At 31.0% G+C, this 17,685-nt stretch overlaps 2 protein-coding genes across 4 annotated transcripts; one reads left to right on the forward strand and one right to left on the reverse strand.

The window, feature by feature from the left end:
• Nucleotides 1–695: 695 nt before the first annotated feature.
• LOC123888101 (protein DETOXIFICATION 14-like) lies at nucleotides 696–7,664 on the reverse strand. Its single transcript, XM_045937067.1, has 7 exons — nucleotides 7,284–7,664; nucleotides 3,271–3,815; nucleotides 2,678–2,764; nucleotides 2,485–2,541; nucleotides 2,126–2,364; nucleotides 1,173–1,378; nucleotides 696–1,055 (listed from the first exon to the last, which is right to left on the reverse strand). Exons 1-7 carry the CDS (start codon nucleotides 7,524–7,526, stop codon nucleotides 978–980), a joined length of 1,455 nt encoding a protein of 484 aa, XP_045793023.1. The 5' UTR covers nucleotides 7,527–7,664; the 3' UTR covers nucleotides 696–977.
• Nucleotides 7,665–13,448: 5,784 nt separating this feature from the next.
• LOC123892996 (suppressor protein SRP40) lies at nucleotides 13,449–17,470 on the forward strand. 3 transcript variants are annotated; one of them, XM_045942906.1, is made up of 8 exons: nucleotides 13,449–13,577; nucleotides 13,682–13,871; nucleotides 14,757–14,822; nucleotides 15,891–16,129; nucleotides 16,456–16,569; nucleotides 16,718–16,804; nucleotides 16,938–16,997; nucleotides 17,077–17,470. In XM_045942906.1, exons 2-8 carry the CDS (start codon nucleotides 13,703–13,705, stop codon nucleotides 17,149–17,151), a joined length of 810 nt encoding a protein of 269 aa, XP_045798862.1. In that variant the 5' UTR covers nucleotides 13,449–13,577; nucleotides 13,682–13,702; the 3' UTR covers nucleotides 17,152–17,470. The 3 variants fall into 3 exon arrangements, with proteins under 3 accessions (XP_045798862.1, XP_045798863.1, XP_045798864.1); XM_045942907.1 differs by having other exon boundaries at nucleotides 16,721–16,804; XM_045942908.1 differs by lacking the exons at nucleotides 13,449–13,577; nucleotides 16,718–16,804 and having other exon boundaries at nucleotides 13,590–13,871.
• The last annotated feature ends 215 nt before the right edge of the window (nucleotides 17,471–17,685 follow it).

Genomic DNA, 17,685 nt, shown 5'->3' on the forward strand with positions numbered 1-17,685 from the left:
ATTTGTATGCAATTTACACATGCATGTTGCCGACATCATTTAATGAATGTGACACATCATGTGTTTTTAAACACCATACATAATGCGTATATTATTGGACGCATGTGTAAAATAACTTTAAACTATCAGTATATATAAATTAAATTCATTTGTTTTTGTATTATTTTTTTGTCATAACCTCTTGTTCATGAGAAAGGACATTTTAATCCGAAGTTCGGCGACAGGAGGTAAAAAAAATCCGACAAATAATTGTTCCATTTAGAATTTGAACTTAGGTACTCCCAATTGTTTCAGCTCATAGCTAAGTTGATAGGAATATTACATTTTATATGAAGGCCGAGGTTCCAATCCAGAATCTCCCATTTATTCCCCTCAAGAAATTACAATAAACCGTTGACCATAAAACAGTTGTTAGTATTCTATTGCCCATGAATTTTGAGAACCTTTAAATTATCTCTAATGTCAGCATTAAACCGGTTTTTAATTATATCTGAATCACATGATAAGTTGAATATTAATATAAGTATTAATTAGTTTTGTTGTACTTGTAGAAGATTTTAGTCAGGTACTATAATACATGATATTCTGACTTTTTTGTTAGTATTATTCAATATATCACGATGTATTTTAAAAGTATTTTCTTATAATAATACCATATTTGGAGTAATTGCTCTAGAGAGAGTAAACCATAAATCTTGAAAGAAAAAGAGGATTTATATATGATTAAATAATTCATCAATATGTTACATAAATCTTAGTTCAACTGGTAAAAAATGGCGAAATTGTTAGACCGGACCGCATGACCCGGATTCGAACACAGAATCTCACAATTATGTGAGTTTAATTTCAGTGAATTACCACTTCATTTAAGACCCAAAAAAAAAATAATTCATCAATATTCTCGTCATAAAAAAATAATAATAATTTTTTTGACTAAAAATAATAATTGATAATCTTAATAGACATTATGTTGTGATTTATGCATTGTTCATCCGATCAGTTACACTTTCATCCGAAGAAGTGGCATCAAATATTCTCTCTCTTGCCATCATTGACTGCAAAAATTGCATATAATATATACAATATTAATTATTAACAGATAAACACATATGTTTCTATTTTTATTTTATAACAATTGAATAATGTTAGAATCAAGTTTATAAAATGTGGACCTGTTTTTTCCAATTTGTAAGAGCAGTAATGATTGAAAGGAAAATTGTTTGGACAATGGAGCCAGCAACTATTCCAATCCAAAGACCTTTTGCTCTGAAATGTGCAATGAAACCCAATACTACACCTATAGGAACTCCTACTAGATAAAATGCTCCAAGATTTACATATGCTCCAACATGTTGCCACCCACTTCCTCTAGCAACCCCTGAATATTAATGAAATGAATTTATCATATGCTTGTAGCAGGTTTGAAACAAGAGTTTATGTCTTGTAATTGACACAACCAAATTGTACCGTCATAATATTTTCAAGCCCAAGTAAATATTATTTAGGTCGCTTAATTAAGACATAGCCCAATATGTAGGACGGTATGTTACTACCAGATAGCCCGATCTGGATAAGTATGTGGCGAGTGCTACACAGAGCTGATTAGCGGCTAACTAGGTGAGTTCACCGGCTAACTACTCTGACGATAATGAGAGAATGCATGCTTGAACGGCCGATAATCTCTCGGGTATATATACTTCGAACTATATATAGGTTTAAGCATATTCATTCACTCTTTACAAATCACTAAAACTACTAAGAGCTAGACTCATAATGTCTTTGACTAGGTATTCACCAAAATAACACAAATGTATTACTTTTACACTCTTCAAATGGATAAAAGTAAGTATATTACGGTACGTGGGACAAAAAGTTGTCCTATAGTTTACTAAAGACAAAAACTTCAGTGTGTGTTTAGTCTTTTAACACCCCCAAAATTTGTCGAATCCCAAATCAAATACAATACAGCTTTTTAGCAAATGTTGATCCATTTTAATTGAGTCTTTGATCTATCAATGATAAAATAACAAATATCTAGAACATCCAAAGCTCAAAGTAAGGTTATGCAGATATAACTCTACAACCTGTAAATAATAGAAAATTGGTGTAAGGAAGAGTTGTTAACCTGAAAGAACTGCTTGCAAGCTATCTGTAAAAATTGATGCACATATGAAAGGGGTCATAATAGCCACATAATGAACAACCTCACTGTCATGAGTATAGGCATAACCCAAGATATTTCTGCAGCCAAACAGGATTGCAGTTATTATAAGAGCCTCTGCAACTGCAAGGATCGTAGCCGTACAAACAGAAAAACGAACTGCTTTTGAATTTCCCGCTCCTAATTCGTTTGAAACTCTTGTGCTGTCACATAGAACAAATGTGTCACTTTTAATTTTACTATGTTTAATGCATGAACAAGTGAACAACATTAGGCAAAACGCATCTTTCAATGCTTTAAGTTTGATGAATTTAGAAACAAACCTAGTAGCAGCCCCAAGCCCATAGGATATGGTAAAGTGCAATGTAGAGATTGTCAAGCTAATCATACATACACAAAAAAAAAAAAAAAAATTAGAGATTTGTGGTTTCATTTTCTCCTAAAATATAATTGCTTGATAAAAAATGAAAAATTTAGTAAGCATATAAAATCATCCTAAAATCAAAATAAAGTTACCATATAGAAAGAACTGATGTCTCCAACTTTGGATCTTGAAAAAGTCCAGCTAACAAAACAAGCAACTCACATGCCCACCATTTAAGACTATAAAATTAAACAAACATTGGTACAAACATCTTTTCATATAGCAAAATTAATTTTCTAAGTTAAATGAAAAAATAAAGGCCAAATGCCTTCATGAATTTTTTAAGTTTCGTGTTTATAACAATTAGGTCCTTTAAGTTTTTTAGGTAATAAATAAGTTTTTTAAGTTTCTTAGCTAACAAATCAGTCATTTGAGTTTATAACTTGTTGCACCGTTATTCTTCTTCCAGTTATCCTCCCTTCCAATTGGGCCTCAACTCTTTGGGGTCATGGTTCACATCAGATTTAGCCTCAAATTCATCATAGTAAACATCAGAATTAACGGTCACGTCAGCGTTTTTGTAAACGTAGGATAGCTGAAAGGGTACTAATGCAACAAGTTGGAAACTTAAAGATCTATTTGTTACATGAAAAACTTAAAAGAACTTAACTGTTATAAACGCGAAACCTAAAGGACACTTGAATGCATTTTGCCAAAAAAAAAAGGAGTATGAATAAATAGTTACCAAACCATAGCAGCTGATGGAACAGCAAGGCCAAAAAACTCTTTAATACCAAGAAAAGCCTTCTTAGAAAATGGCACACGAGTTTTCTCACAAGCAGAAGAATATTTCACAAAGAAAAAAAGTATAATCACATTCAACCAAGTTCCTAAACTAAAGGAAATTGCAGCACCAACATGTCCTAACCCTAATTTAAACACTAATGTCCAACAAGTTACACCATGGAAGCACAAAACTATAAATGAACTAATAATCATTGGAAAAATTAAACTTTGAGTTTGGAAAAAACGTGTTAGAGGTTTAAGTATTGCTGAACCAAATAGAGCAGGTATTAGCCAAAGTGCATATGTTCTAGCTTCAAGGGAGATTGTGATGTCTTGGCCTAAGAGAATTAATATTTTGTCCATGAAAGTCCATATAATAGTGATTGGTGCAGAAACCATAGTGAGGGATATTATGGCTGTGTATGTATATATTCCAAATTTTTCAAATTGTTGTGCTCCATAAGCTTGCCCACATAATGTTTCTAATCCACCAGCCATACCTGACTACAAAATTGACAAGAAAAGCCTTCTTATAAGTTTTCACTAACAAAATTATAATTTAATAAGTTGTTTTATCATAATTTACTTCAAGAAGCTTACAAATAATATATAAAACCTTATTTATTTGCATAAATTATTTACATAACTTCAAAAATAAGTCAATTCAAATTGATTATTTATATCGATAACAATATTTAGCCAATAAAACTTATTTTATCATAAAAAATAGCACAATCAATTATTATTTCAAATGACCATAATCTTCATTGACACTTAATATGAGGACAAGGCATACTAACAGTGATGAATTGTTTTTGTGTAAAAAAAAGAACCTTCTTGTAACAAGTTAATAAATCTTGTAATTTTTTTTTTTTTTAACAAGATGAATCTTGTCATTGTTCTGGTGTCTTTTTCAGTTTATACTAAAAATATCTAATTTAAATAAGTTAAAATATTTGCCTCAAGTACCGAAAATGTCAAAAAGGTAGTATATTAAAAAAATACAATTAATTTGGCCAAAAAAAAATACAATTAATTTACCCAAAATTATGACTTAACGACATACGAAAAGGTCATTTGGCCAATACATGGCAAGGGATCGAAGTCCAGCTGTGTATAATTTTATACTAGAGCAACTTTTTTTAAAAAGAAAATGCTTAAATTACACTGTTCACTCTTTCTTGTATTTTTTTTGGTTACAACTCTTTCTTGTATGTTAAAATATTCACTTCTTGTAACAAAAATATATATATATATATATGAGTCAGGATCCGTTGACACCAACTAGTTTGACACCAAATGTTACACCTCTCAATAACGTTTTAACCGATATAAATTTTATAAAATCCACCGTTGGATTGAAAGTTTACATCATATAGATCATTTGTGTAAAATTTCAAATAAATCCAAAATCATTTGATATGTTATTGAGATACATCAAAATTAACGGTTTTTGTATTTTTTCAAATGCCGTTAATCTTTATGTGTCTCAATAGCATATCAAATGATTTTGGATTTGTCTGAAATTTTACACAAATGATCTATATGATGTAAACTTTCAATCCAACGGTGGATTTTATAAAATTTATATCGGTTAAAACGTTATTGAGAGGTGTAACATTTGGTGTCAAACTAGTTGGTGTCAACGGATCCTGACTCATATATATATATATATATATATATATATATATATATATATATATATATATATATATATATATATATATATATATATATATTCACTTCTGTTTTTATTTTATAATGAAAAAAATTATATTTTTCATCCATAAAATAATCTTGAATTTCATTATCTCTATTTTTTTTTAGTCTAGTGGCCTTGTGGCTAGAAATTCCATCTTAAAAGTAAATAAGTAGAGTGTCCGGGGCTCGAATCCCAACTCTGCATAACATATACAATGTCCCTACTAACTGAGCTAAACTCGCATGGACGAATTTTATTCTCTCTCTTCTTACCTCGAGAGGATTAGTCTATGCAGTTGCGTGCAGAAGATACCTTTAATTTATAAAAAAAATCTACATTTGTCTTTTATTAATTAATAAATACAATCTTAATATAATTTGTCTTTTATATAATAATGTTTTAAAGGGTACTATTTTAACATAAGACAAAATATGAGTGTAAATTGTGTAATTCAAGCTTTTTAAAGAAGGGAGTTTGTATTTTACTCGTTGTAATTTACAAAACTCAACAACTATTTACATGTCTTTAATTATAAACGAATTAAATAAGAACACATTTTAATTGTTGTCTTCTATTTGAAAATTTATGAAACATTTTAAAATATTCATTCATAGATATACATGTCTTTAATTATAAACGAATTAAATAAGAAAACTTAATAATAAAAAAAAGAGGGGGGATGTTTGCATTTGTTATCTTATTGGTACAGTTATGGGATTGTTTTTGTGTCATTTTGTGTCATGTCCATTTTATTTTATGTCATATCCATTTATTTAATGGGTATGTGGGTGTGGACTGTGGAGCTTATCATGTCCATTAATATCTGTATAATTTTTCCTTTTTAAAATATAATAAGAAAACGTTGAAAATATTTAAGTGCATATTGCAATTTAGTTGAGAAAAATATTATTTAAAGATTCATAATATAATGAATGTTTTTTTTTACTAAATAGTATATAATAACTGTTTGGTTTAATTGCATGTTTTATCTCTTATATTTTTATTAAGTTTTAATTTGGTCTGTTGTGTTACAATAAGTTAATCTTTTTATTAGAATTTATGTTTAAATTGTTCATGTGAAGTGGCTAACATAATTACTTAGATGGACAACTGGAGATGGGGTTATATGGAAGTTTTAGATAAAACTAACTTAAAATTTGACAGAAACAACAAATTTATTTTAACATGTAAGGGACAAAATTAAAATTATTTACTCGTAGAGAGAACAAACATAAAACTTAAACTAAAAGTAAGAGATCAAATATACTATTAAATAGAAATATATTTATACAATCAAAACCACATGGTATATGTCCCCGTGAGATTAGCTCAGTTAGTAGGGACATCGCACTATATGTGTAGGAGCCCGGGTTCGAATCCGTGACACTTTACTTATCCACCTTTTAAGGTGGATTTTCTAGCCACTAGCTACTTGACAAAAAAAAAAAAAAAAAAACACCTGGTATATATTAACATACAAGATTAATTAAAAGATACCAATTATTGACTTAATGATGGTTGGAGTAATATGTAGTGTTTATTTATTGGTCTTGCCCCTTTGTTCTCCAAAAAAATTATTTATTTACCTTTTTTTTTAATTTTTAAACAGACAATGTATGTTAATTGTTAATAATTTGTTAGTATCTGTTGGAACTAGAAGTGATAACTACATCCGACACCATCTATAACTCTTTCATTTGTTTGGTTTTATAATCTAGTGTTAAAAATTTCACCTATAAAATAGAATATTTAGAATTTGAATTATGACAATGGAGTGTTCTTACCAACCGAGACATATCATCCACGTGAACTTTCTCACTCAAATGAAATGTTCATGCAATTTTGTGTACTAATGTTTGTAATTAAAAAGATCGAAATACTCCTTATTTATTTAATTGTAATTTAAATGACTAAAATGCACAAAATAAACTTACATGACCAAAGTCTATAACATTTTATTTTTTAAAAAGCCAAAGTTATAACATCTTTAATTCAAGAAACTAAAATGAAACAAACAAAACATAAACAATTGAAATATCTAATATTTATTCATAACTTAACCTAGTATGTGTTTGTTTTGACGGTAGAAGCAACAATTTGTAGGTTATGAATTCTCGCCGTGATATGGAATCATTCATGTTATAGCGGTAAGTCAAATGAATAAAATTCTAACTCAAAAACAAATCAAACTTATGGAATGAATATTCAATTTCAAAGGCAATTAAAGGAAAATAATACTATATAGTTAAAATTAATAATTAAGAACTTACCAAAATACTAAAACCAGAAACATTAGTTAGAGATGTAGCAATAGCAACACTTGAAAGAGAGAGCTGATTAAGATGTCCAACCATCATCACTGATACAACTTGTAGAAGATATTGTAGCACCGTTGTTGCCACCATTGGTGCTGCTATTCTACCCATTTTCTTCAGTTCCACCATTAATGTTGTTCTTGTTTTTGGCCATTCACATTTATTTGAACCTTCTTCCATGGCTCCCTTCATGATCATTTATTTAGCTATATATTATATGATCTATTTATATATGTGTGTATGTGTATTAACACACTTTTAGTGTGACAATTTTTTGTTCTTCTATAACTTTTCCTTTGGCTCTAAGTTTGTCCTTTTTGCTTCATCTGTACATAAGACAAACATTGGCATAAAAAGGTATATAATATTAATGTGAATCTGTTTTTAACCGTTTAATATAATAGTAATTCTTTAATCATTAATATTATTATCATTTTTTAAAGATTGCAAATAGATTCTGTTTCTGAAAATGATTACAAACAGGGTTTGTAGATTGAGTTGGTTCGGTGGTGATTGACGCTAAATTTGGTATAGCGGACTGCAGTTCGACCTCTCGCAACTGGGATCGGGAGGGGGCTGGAACCATGTCAGAACTGACCTCCAAACCAAATAAAACTTGTGGTGAAAGTAAAAAAATGCAAACTAATCCAACTTGGTGATGTGCGTGTTGGGTTGAGTTGGATCAATGAGTTATAACATATAAACTTTATAAAAAAAAATAAAAATATATATATAATTAATTTTTTTGAAGAACTATGTATAATTAAATAACATTCTATTTCATGCAAATTTTAAAATTTAAACTAAAATTTTACAATTTAAAATTTAAAGACTTGAAAAAATCACATGAAACACTTTAAATATAATATCAAAATTTAAGATTTTAACACATTAAACTTAAACTATATTTAGTCAAAAAAAAAAATCTTAGAATATATTATCAATAATAAAAAAAATTAATAAATGTTTTAACCGGTTGGGTTCACGAGTTCAAAGGTTTATAATTATAATCCCATTACCTTAAGCATTAAAACGGATTGGTTCAGATTACACCTGCACTTAAACGGATCGGGATAAAATGTAAATTGAATTGAGTCACCAACTAAAACAGATTGCTTGTACTTATAAACACCTCTTATTAACACCACAAAAAAAAAAAAAAAAAAAAAACTCCCTTATTACAAACAACGATTAAAAATATATTACTCCCTCCATCCCAAAACTTTAGTCATTTTGAAGTTTTTCACGGAGATTAAGAAATGATAAAAATGATAAGTAAAATCATTTTTACCCTTACTTTATTAAGAAAGAGAAAATATATTTAATTAATATTTTAACTTTAGTAAGAGTACAAATGGTAAAGTATCACTAAATGTGCATTGGTTTCTTAAAATGACTAAAATTTTGGGACAAAACTAAAAAGGTAAAAAGACTAAAGATTTAGAACGGAGAGAGTATTCATTTTCAAATTAGATGCATCTTGCGCACACACAAATACACCTAGTTACCAATTCGATCTCTTACTTGAACATGTTGCAGCTTTAAAACTCTTAAGGAGAGTTTTCCGCTTATTCGAGTACTACAAAATTCGAGAGATTAATCTCTGGAGTTGCGTGCAGAGAATATTCGATTTTAAAAATAAAAAAAAAAAAACAAATACTACTAGTTATATGTTTATTTTTTAAAATATGAGATATTTCAAAAAGCTAAACATCTAAATGTTATACAAAATGCATGCATACCAATATAATAATATTAGATGTTGGTTCACCTACGATGTTGATTCACCTTATATATTTGAGGTTAAAAATTAATAGAATGGACCATTGTGACTAAGGAGACATTGTTAAAATGAAAAGAAAATTACTTACAAAACCAAAACAAAACCAACAATTTACTTAAGGGACCAACAAAGTAATTTATCTATTAAATTTTAATAAATTTAGGTGTAACTACACTAAGAAAAGACAACACACCTCGATCCTCGACTCCTAGGGGTGGCAAAGCAGACGATTGACCCCATTTAGGTCACCCTGCTTAGGCTAGTCCAAAAGCGGGGCGGGGCAAACTAACTTAAAAGTTCAAGCTCATAAATCAAGTTCGCTCGGTCCGCACAAAATACATTATTCATTTTCAAATTAAAAATATATTATTCATTTCCAAATTAGATGCGTCTTGCGCACACACAAAATACACCTAGTTACCAATTCGATCTCATACTTGAACATGTTGCGGCGTTAAAACTCTTGAGGAGAGTTTTCCGCTTATTTGGGTACAACAAAATTCGAGAGATTAATCTCTGCAGTTGCGTGCTGAGGATATCCGATTAATTTAAAAAATGTACTAGTTATTTTCTCTATGTTTATTTTTTTTAAAGATGAGATATTTCAAAAAGCTAAACATCTAAATGTTATACAAAATGCATGCATACCAATATAATAATATTAGATGTTGGTTCACCTACGATGTTGATTCACCTTATACATTTAAGGTTAAAAATTAATAGAATGAACCATTGTGACTAAGGAAGGAGATATAGTTGAAGTGGAAAGAAAATTACTTACGAAACCAAAACAAAACCAACAATTTAGGTAACGGACCAAAAAAGTAATTTATCTATTAAATTTTAATAAATTCAGGTGTAACTACACTAAGAAAAAACAACACACCTCGATCCCTGACTCCTAGGTGTGGCAAAGCATACGACTGACCTCATTTAGGCCACCCTGCTTAAGTTCGTCCAAAAGCTGGGCGGGGTAGACCAACTTAAAAGATCAAGCTCATAAATCAAGCCCGCTCAATCCGCACAAAATACATTATTCATTTTCAAATTAAAAATATATTATTCATTTTCAAATTAGATGCGTCTTGCGCACACACAAAATACACCTAGATTACCAATTCAATCTCTTACTTGAACATGTTGCAGCGTTAAAACTCTTAAGGAGAGTTTGCCGCTTATTTGGGTACTACAAAATTCGAGAGATTAATCTCTGCGGTTGTATGCAAAGGATATCCGATTTAAATAAAAAAAGTACTAGTTATTTTCTCTATGTTTATTTTTTAAAAGATGAGATATTTCAAAAAGCTAAACATCTAAATGTTATACAAAATGCATGCATACCAATATAATAATATTAGATGTTGGTTCACCTATGATGTTGATTCACCTTATACATTTGAGGTTAAAAATTAATAGAATGGACCATTGTGACTACGGAAGAAGACATAGTTAAAGTGGAAAGAAAATTACTTACGAAACCAAAACAAAACCAACAATTTAGTTAAGGGACCAACAAAGCAATTTATCTATTAAATTTTAATAAATTTAGGTGTAACTACACTAAGAAAAGGCAACACACCTCAATCCATGACTCCTAGGGGCGGCAAAGCAAACGACTGACCACATTTAGCCACTCTGCTTAAGTCCGTCCAAAAGCGGGGCGGGCAAACTAACTTAAAAGTGCAAAAGTGCAATTTAGCCTTATAAACTATAGAATAGTCCCTGAATCTGCATTCTGTTAGTAAGTTTGGTCCCTGCTGTTAAGTTTGACTGTTAAATCAACAAAAAGCTGACGTGACATTTTTTTGGAAACACGTCAGCTTGCTGAGTTGGCACGAGGGACGGGGAAACAACCATTTTGGTCCCTGAATGTGCAACTCGCTGTCATTATGGTCCCTAACTAAAAAAAAAATACAAAATAGACCTTGACTCTGCAATCTGTTAGTCACTTTGGTCCCTTGCGTTAAAAATTGTTAACTTTATAAAAAAACTGAAGTGAGATTTTTTAGGGTCACATGGCACGCAGATTTAACATATTTGTGTGACATCTGGATGGATAATGTGACCAGAGACTAAAATGACATTACTTTTTATTTTCTCGTCATTTCTTTATCTTCTTCCTCTCATTCTTCTTCATTTTTCTTCGTACATTTATGAATAAAGCCCATAATTTTAAACCCAATTTTTAAAGAAAAAATCATTGGCACCTATTTATTTACCTAAAAATCATATATAAACTACTTCATTCGTTCCTTTTTATTTTTCGTTTTTTATCACTGTACACATGTCAATGCGTAGCTTTAATCACTAATAACTTTAATTATCTATTATAAAAATTATGAAAATTTTATATTTTGAGAACATTCGTCGAGACAAATTGAACAATATCTTCTTTTTTTTCGAGACAAATTGAACGATATCTTATTTGCTAACATTTGGTTTTTATATATTAATAAAAAGTTATGGTCAAAGTAGATTATATGAATAGTGTATAATAATCTAAAACAACAAATAAAAAGGAACGGGTGGGGTAGTATCTAATTTCCCCCATAGAATTTGCATAACAACATAATTTGAAACAAGGAACCAATCGTTAGTTGGTTCAGTGGTAATTGTTGCTGAACTTGGTAGGAAGGACCACGGTTCGATCCCTCACAACTGCGATCGGGAGGGGCCGGAACCACTTGATGCCAGAACTAACCCCCGAACCAGATTAAACTGGTGGTGAAAGCCAACAAAAAAAAATTGAAAGAAGAAGAAGCAAAATGGGTTGTTAGGTAATTTCATGTATGAAGAAGATACATAAATGAAGAGAAAAAAAGTATGCATAACAACAGAATTTAAAAGAAGAAGCGAAATAAGTTGTTGTTAGATTATTGAATGTATGAAGAAGAATGCGAGGAAGAAGATAAAGAAATTGAGAGAAAATAAAAAGTAATGTCATTTTAGTCCCTAACCACATCATTCATCCAACTGTCACACAAATCTGTTAAATCTGCGTGTCACGTGTCCCTAAAAAATGTCACTTCAGTTCTTTTATAAAGTTAGCGACAATTTTCAACATTAGGGACCAAAGTGACTAACGAATTGCAAGGCCAAGGACTATTTTGTATTTTTTTTCTTGAGTCAAGGACCATAATGACAGCGAGTTGCACATCCAGGGACCAAAATGATTGTTTTCCCGTCCCTCGTGCCAACTCAGCAAGCTGACGTGTGTCCAAAAAAATACCACGTCAGCTTTTTTGTTGAGTTAACGGCCAAACTTAACAGCAGGGACCAAACTGACTAACGAAATGCAGATTCAGGGACTATTCTATAGTTTTTCCTCAGTGAGGGACTAAAATGACAGCGAATTGCAGATTGAGGGACTAGATTGACTATTTCCCCTTATTAATTTTTGGACCTATCAGAATTATTCAAATCGGTGGTGGACAAGTACATATTCAAATAAGATGTGTACCGGAGTGTTCACCTAAAAATTTATAATTAATTAAACTATATCGATAATCAATACTAATATATAAACTAAGATAATTAAGGTTTAATCGTAGTTTTGATACCCTATTTTCACAATTGTGCATAATTAATCCTTGTATTTTAAAATTTGAGAGTTTTAGCCCCTCCATTAAATATTTTGTCTAAATTATTGTCATATGACATGTTGTAAATTAATTTTATAAATGATTTTTCTTACAGTTTCATCGATGTTGGTATTTTCTCATTATCATCACGTCGTTTAAGACATATCACTTCACCAATGTTGAGACTAAATATTGATCAAACCACCATTTTGGTCCCTGAAAGTTTATCCCGTTTCACATTCGTCCTTGATCGTATCTCTTTTATTAATCATTTTAGTCCTCAAATATGTTATTAGGTAGTTAATTTGATCATCAAATGTTAGAAGGACAATTTGAACCATACTCCCCATGAGAGAACATGTTCTGACAATCAACATGCGTTTATACCATTTACATTTGATTTTCATTTGACACTTTTGGTTTCCTAACACCAGATGTTGTGAATGTTTTGAAAAGAGTTGAAAAAGTCATGAATAACAATGTAGTGTCTCCTAAAATTTTAGATATAGCATTTCAGAGGATCAATTTTTCCATCTAAAAAGAGTTAGCAGCGCAGCTTATTGCTAATCTTCCTTTCATTCGAGTGTAATTATCTTACCTACGTTTACGTATATATAATTGCATCTTGAAATTTATAATAATAATAATAATAATAATAATAATAATAATTATAATAATAATAATAATAATAATAATAATAATAATAATAAAAAAATAATAAAAAACGCTAATATGAGCAAGAAAAGAAAGAGAGTAGAACCGTGTACATGGGCCTCGCCCATTTGAGGCCCAAAGTTTAAACCCGTCATCCGTATCCAACCGACTCAGTTTCTCGACTCTCACCCGTTTCACTCTCGCCGTCGTTGCCAACTTCTTCTTCTCTGTGTAAGTATTCTCTTTCTGTCACACACTTAGTTTACGAAATCTTCAGGAACCTCTCGCGTTTCTTACTTGGGAAATTCAATCACGTGTTTTTGTTTTTGCAACAGTTTCATTCCAGACGAACAAAAATGATAAAGAGGAGATTCTTTAAGATTGATCATGGTGATAAGGATGGTTCCGATCCTTCTTCTTCATCCTCAGATGAAGATTATGATAATCAAGTTGCTGAAGTAAGCCACGACAGTGATAATGATAATGATAACGATAATGATGATGAAGTTAGCTCAGTATCTTCTGGTTCGTTTATTCGCATTTATTTTCTTTCAAAAAAGTATTCTTATTGATGTATAAGCATTTACAAGTTATGTGATGTTATGAATTGCATTATGATAAGCACTTATGTACAAGTTATTTCTATAGCAAAAAGTAAAGTTGTTTTTTGTAATTGTTTTCATAAGGTATCTTGGTGAGCTTATGATAATAACCTAAAAATAGTTTATGAACATGACATAAGTTGTTTACATAAATTCTCTCAAATAGTCTTGTAAGTATTTACCCTAGTAGATAAGCTCAAATAAGTCAATTCAAACATGATGATAAATTTTGTACCTTCATTTAATTGCTTGAGAATGTGCGATGGAAGCTATAGATCGCAGGGGAACTAGTTAGAATTAGGTATAAAGATTCTCTGCATTTGGGCCTAATTTGGGTTGGAATTTTGATTAGCTTCTAGCTATTGGAATTTGGAAGCTTCTCAATTCAAATAAGTTTATGGTGTTTAATTTTTGAAAGAGTATTTCTAAGCTTATAGGTGTCTACTGTTAAGTTAAAATCGAGAGTGTTTCATAAAATTGAAATGGAGAAGCTAATTTCAACGTATATGTGAAGATATTGTATGAATAAATAACCCATATTTTAGTTTTTTTTAATATTTTATTATATGCAAGTGCTTATTGAGAAATTTATCCAATTCCAAAGTGGTTTTTCTTCCTAGCTTCTGCCTGAAAGCGTAGTGACTGAAGCTCATTCATTGACTCTTGTTTTCATCATCACTTGTTGGGAACGGGTTAGAATGTTTTGTTTGCTACTGTGTAACGCGATGAAAATGAGTTTTTGTTGTGACGCTGTTTGTTATTGTTGGTCACTTATTCACATTTTTAACATTTTATTTTGGCAATGCAGGATATAAAAGTGAGGATAGTTCTGCCAATGAAATTGAAGCAAACTCTATTGAAGCAAACTCTGCAGGTAGGGTTTGTTTGTATTGTCAGCTTTGAGTTATTATCCTTAAGCTCAAATTTTGAATTTTATTGATAATATTTCTTATTTGTATCACATCAGCAATGTTAGAGAACGTTAGTCCCCTTGTATGTGATTAAGATTCCTATTCTAGCTTCAAGACACAAACAAAGAGCACATCTATACGCGACTCTCAAAAAAAAATTTGCCAACCTCAGTTCTAAAGAATTTAATAATGTATACATTGACATTCCTTGCTCTATTCTTGTTGATCAACCCCTTATTGGAGACTAGAAAAAGTCACATTCATGCATGCTGGTGTGACCTAGTGAGGTGTGGTAGCAGAAAGTTGTATATTTGGTTAATTTGACTCGACCTGAACAGTGGTGAAATGTGTACAGATTCTAGAAGAGTGCAATTTAGGCTCTGGTATAACAGAATTAATGCAGAAGGCTGATTTTTTAATCAAACTTATACAGAAGGCCGTGATTATAATTTTTTTATTAAATAACCTAGACTCTAAGTTTTGGTGCATGTTTTGTGTTCAATCCCAACAGTTTTTGGGTGCTAATTAAGACATGGTTGAGAAAGAGAGTGGAACAAGAGAGACATCCCATCCTTTAGGCACACTGATAATAGGGCTTCTGGTGGTGTAGTGATAATTTCTTTCATCCTCTACTAGGTTTTATATTTTTTTTTAGAAAGTTAAGTGGTTTGATTAATTATAGTTTAGGGGAAGAGGATAGTCGGAAGATACATTTCAGTCATTGACAAGAGACAATTGTTGGACGGGACACCTTCAGAATCATAGAAGGTAGAGGGAGGAATTGAGTTGCAATAGGATCATAGTTCGTTGATCAATAGATGTCATAACTGAATATTTTGTACATTGAAGGAACTGTGGGGCATATTTTAGTTTTTGTATAGTATGAAACGGGATTTGGCCGTTAAATTTTGTTGAATGTATATTTTATGAAAGTACTTCAATGACCAGCACACTATCACTAATGTTTCCTACACAGAGGATGTATGAGTCACCTTAATCTCATGATTTGTTTATCGTTGATATTAATCCAGGACTGCTATCTAGTGAAGATGAGGCTGGAACTATAAATGAAAGAGAAATGCTTATTAACAAGGAGTTGCCTAGTGAATCTGACTCTGAAAAGCCTAATGTTATGGCTGAAACGAAACCCCTATCAGCAGATATACCAACCACCTATGTCTTAAAATTCAAATCAGTTTTTAAGTGCAGGATATGTCCTCGGATTATATGTTTGACTGAGGACACTTTGCGGAATCATCTTCAATCAAAGGTACTGTGCTTTTTCGTTTTCCTTTGGTTGCTCAATATGCTTATGCATCAATCTTTACTATCTGCGCTACTATTGTTTGAGAAGAAATTCATAAACTCTTAACTATCGTTTTGTATCCCTGTCGTATAAAGTATCTGGGCTTCATTGTTCATCGGTTTAGTCACACACTTAAGGTTGTTCTAATCCAATCCCTGTTTATGGAGAACCTTTTTTTGGTAAATGATAGAGCCTGAATCAATATTGCCATCCATCTTTTACATCTGATGCAATATCAACTTTTACTTGCCGTCTATGTTGATCTAATGATGACTTTGTTATTTCTGTAGAGACATGCTCGATCTGAAAAACTACATAGGGAAGGTAGACTGAAGGCCATTCTCAACAGTGATGGTGAAATAGAGGACCTAGAGGTCTCAGAAGATGAATCCGAGGATACTGAGGTTGGTTCTTCAACAGTTTGATTGTATTCTACTGCAGCTCAGCCAAATGAAAATATTAGACTTTTCAAATTTGATTGCATTCTTCAACAGTTTAATATGCTTGAAAATCTAATTTTTTCTCTTATAAACTTTTTACGATAATACTAAGAAGAATGACAAAGGACCAAAGCTGCACAAGAAGAAATTTAAAAAGCACAAAAAAGAGGTTGCAGAGATCCAAACCGATGATACTGAGGTTAGTTCTTCAACAGTTTGATTGTACTTTACTGCAACTCGGCCAAATGAAGATATTATTAGACTTATCAAATTGAAGAAACTAATTTATTTTTAATATATGCTTAAAAAACTGATTTTTATAAACTTTTTAGGATAATACGACGAAGAATGAAAAAGGATCGAAGCTGCATATGAAGAGATTGAGAAATAAGGTAAAGAAAACTAGCATTTCAATTATCAGACAATGATTAAGTTGATACTATAAAATTTAATATAAATCTTGAATGGCAGAAAAATGACAACGGAAACTCAAGGAGGAAAATGCGATCAGCAAAAGGGTCATCCAAGAGAAACCGCAGAAAATGAGAACTAGGCTATTCTTGTGTTAAGCATTCTGTCGAGTGAATTTTCCCGTTACTACCATTTGCCTTCCTGTGCAAAGTAGATGTAGTCTAATGTATGCTACATATTAGCCTTTTTGAACTCTCATCTTGATCTCGTCAACAATTTCCTGCTTTTCCTTTCCCTTTGGATTGGGATTGTTCACTACTGCCCTCCCCTTACTATAATTAATTTCTGATAGCATTTGGATTTTTTCTTCTTCTCAGAACATATTAGTGTAACTTTATTTGTAAAAGATATTAATATGATTATGATATATGAGGTTAAATTTTGATGTGTTTTGGAGATGAGGTGTTGAATTTAAAGATGATTATGATATCACTCATATCCAGTAGAAGAAGATGATTATGATATATGATGTTACAACTTTATCTCATTTCTCAAATTATGCATCTTAATTTTTCACATTGAATCTTTCAAAAAGTTCTTAAATTCTAGCATATTAGCATAGGGATGAGTGTTAGGGGACTCCCATAGTAATCAATTGCAAGTCTAGGT

This window comes from Trifolium pratense, linkage group LG6 (assembly GCF_020283565.1).
Source record: "Trifolium pratense cultivar HEN17-A07 linkage group LG6, ARS_RC_1.1, whole genome shotgun sequence".
NCBI lineage: Eukaryota > Viridiplantae > Streptophyta > Magnoliopsida > Fabales > Fabaceae > Trifolium > Trifolium pratense.

What these genes read in the sequence shown, in the direction of transcription:
- LOC123888101 (XM_045937067.1), bottom strand. Translation starts at nt 7,526, where the DNA reads ATGATCATGAAGGGAGCCATGGAAGAAGGTTCAAATAAATGTGAATGG. An exon ending in TTTCTGGTTTTAGTATTTTG is followed by an intron (nt 3,816 to 7,283) that starts GTAAGTTCTTAA and finishes TCAATTTTGTAG; the next exon opens with TCAGGTATGGCTGGTGGATT. An exon ending in TTACAAATTGGAAAAAACAG is followed by an intron (nt 1,056 to 1,172) that starts GTCCACATTTTA and finishes CAATTTTTGCAG; the next exon opens with TCAATGATGGCAAGAGAGAG.
- LOC123892996 (XM_045942906.1), top strand. Translation starts at nt 13,703, where the DNA reads ATGATAAAGAGGAGATTCTTTAAGATTGATCATGGTGATAAGGATGGT. An exon ending in TATTGAAGCAAACTCTGCAG is followed by an intron (nt 14,823 to 15,890) that starts GTAGGGTTTGTT and finishes ATATTAATCCAG; the next exon opens with GACTGCTATCTAGTGAAGAT. An exon ending in TGAAGAGATTGAGAAATAAG is followed by an intron (nt 16,998 to 17,076) that starts GTAAAGAAAACT and finishes CTTGAATGGCAG; the next exon opens with AAAAATGACAACGGAAACTC.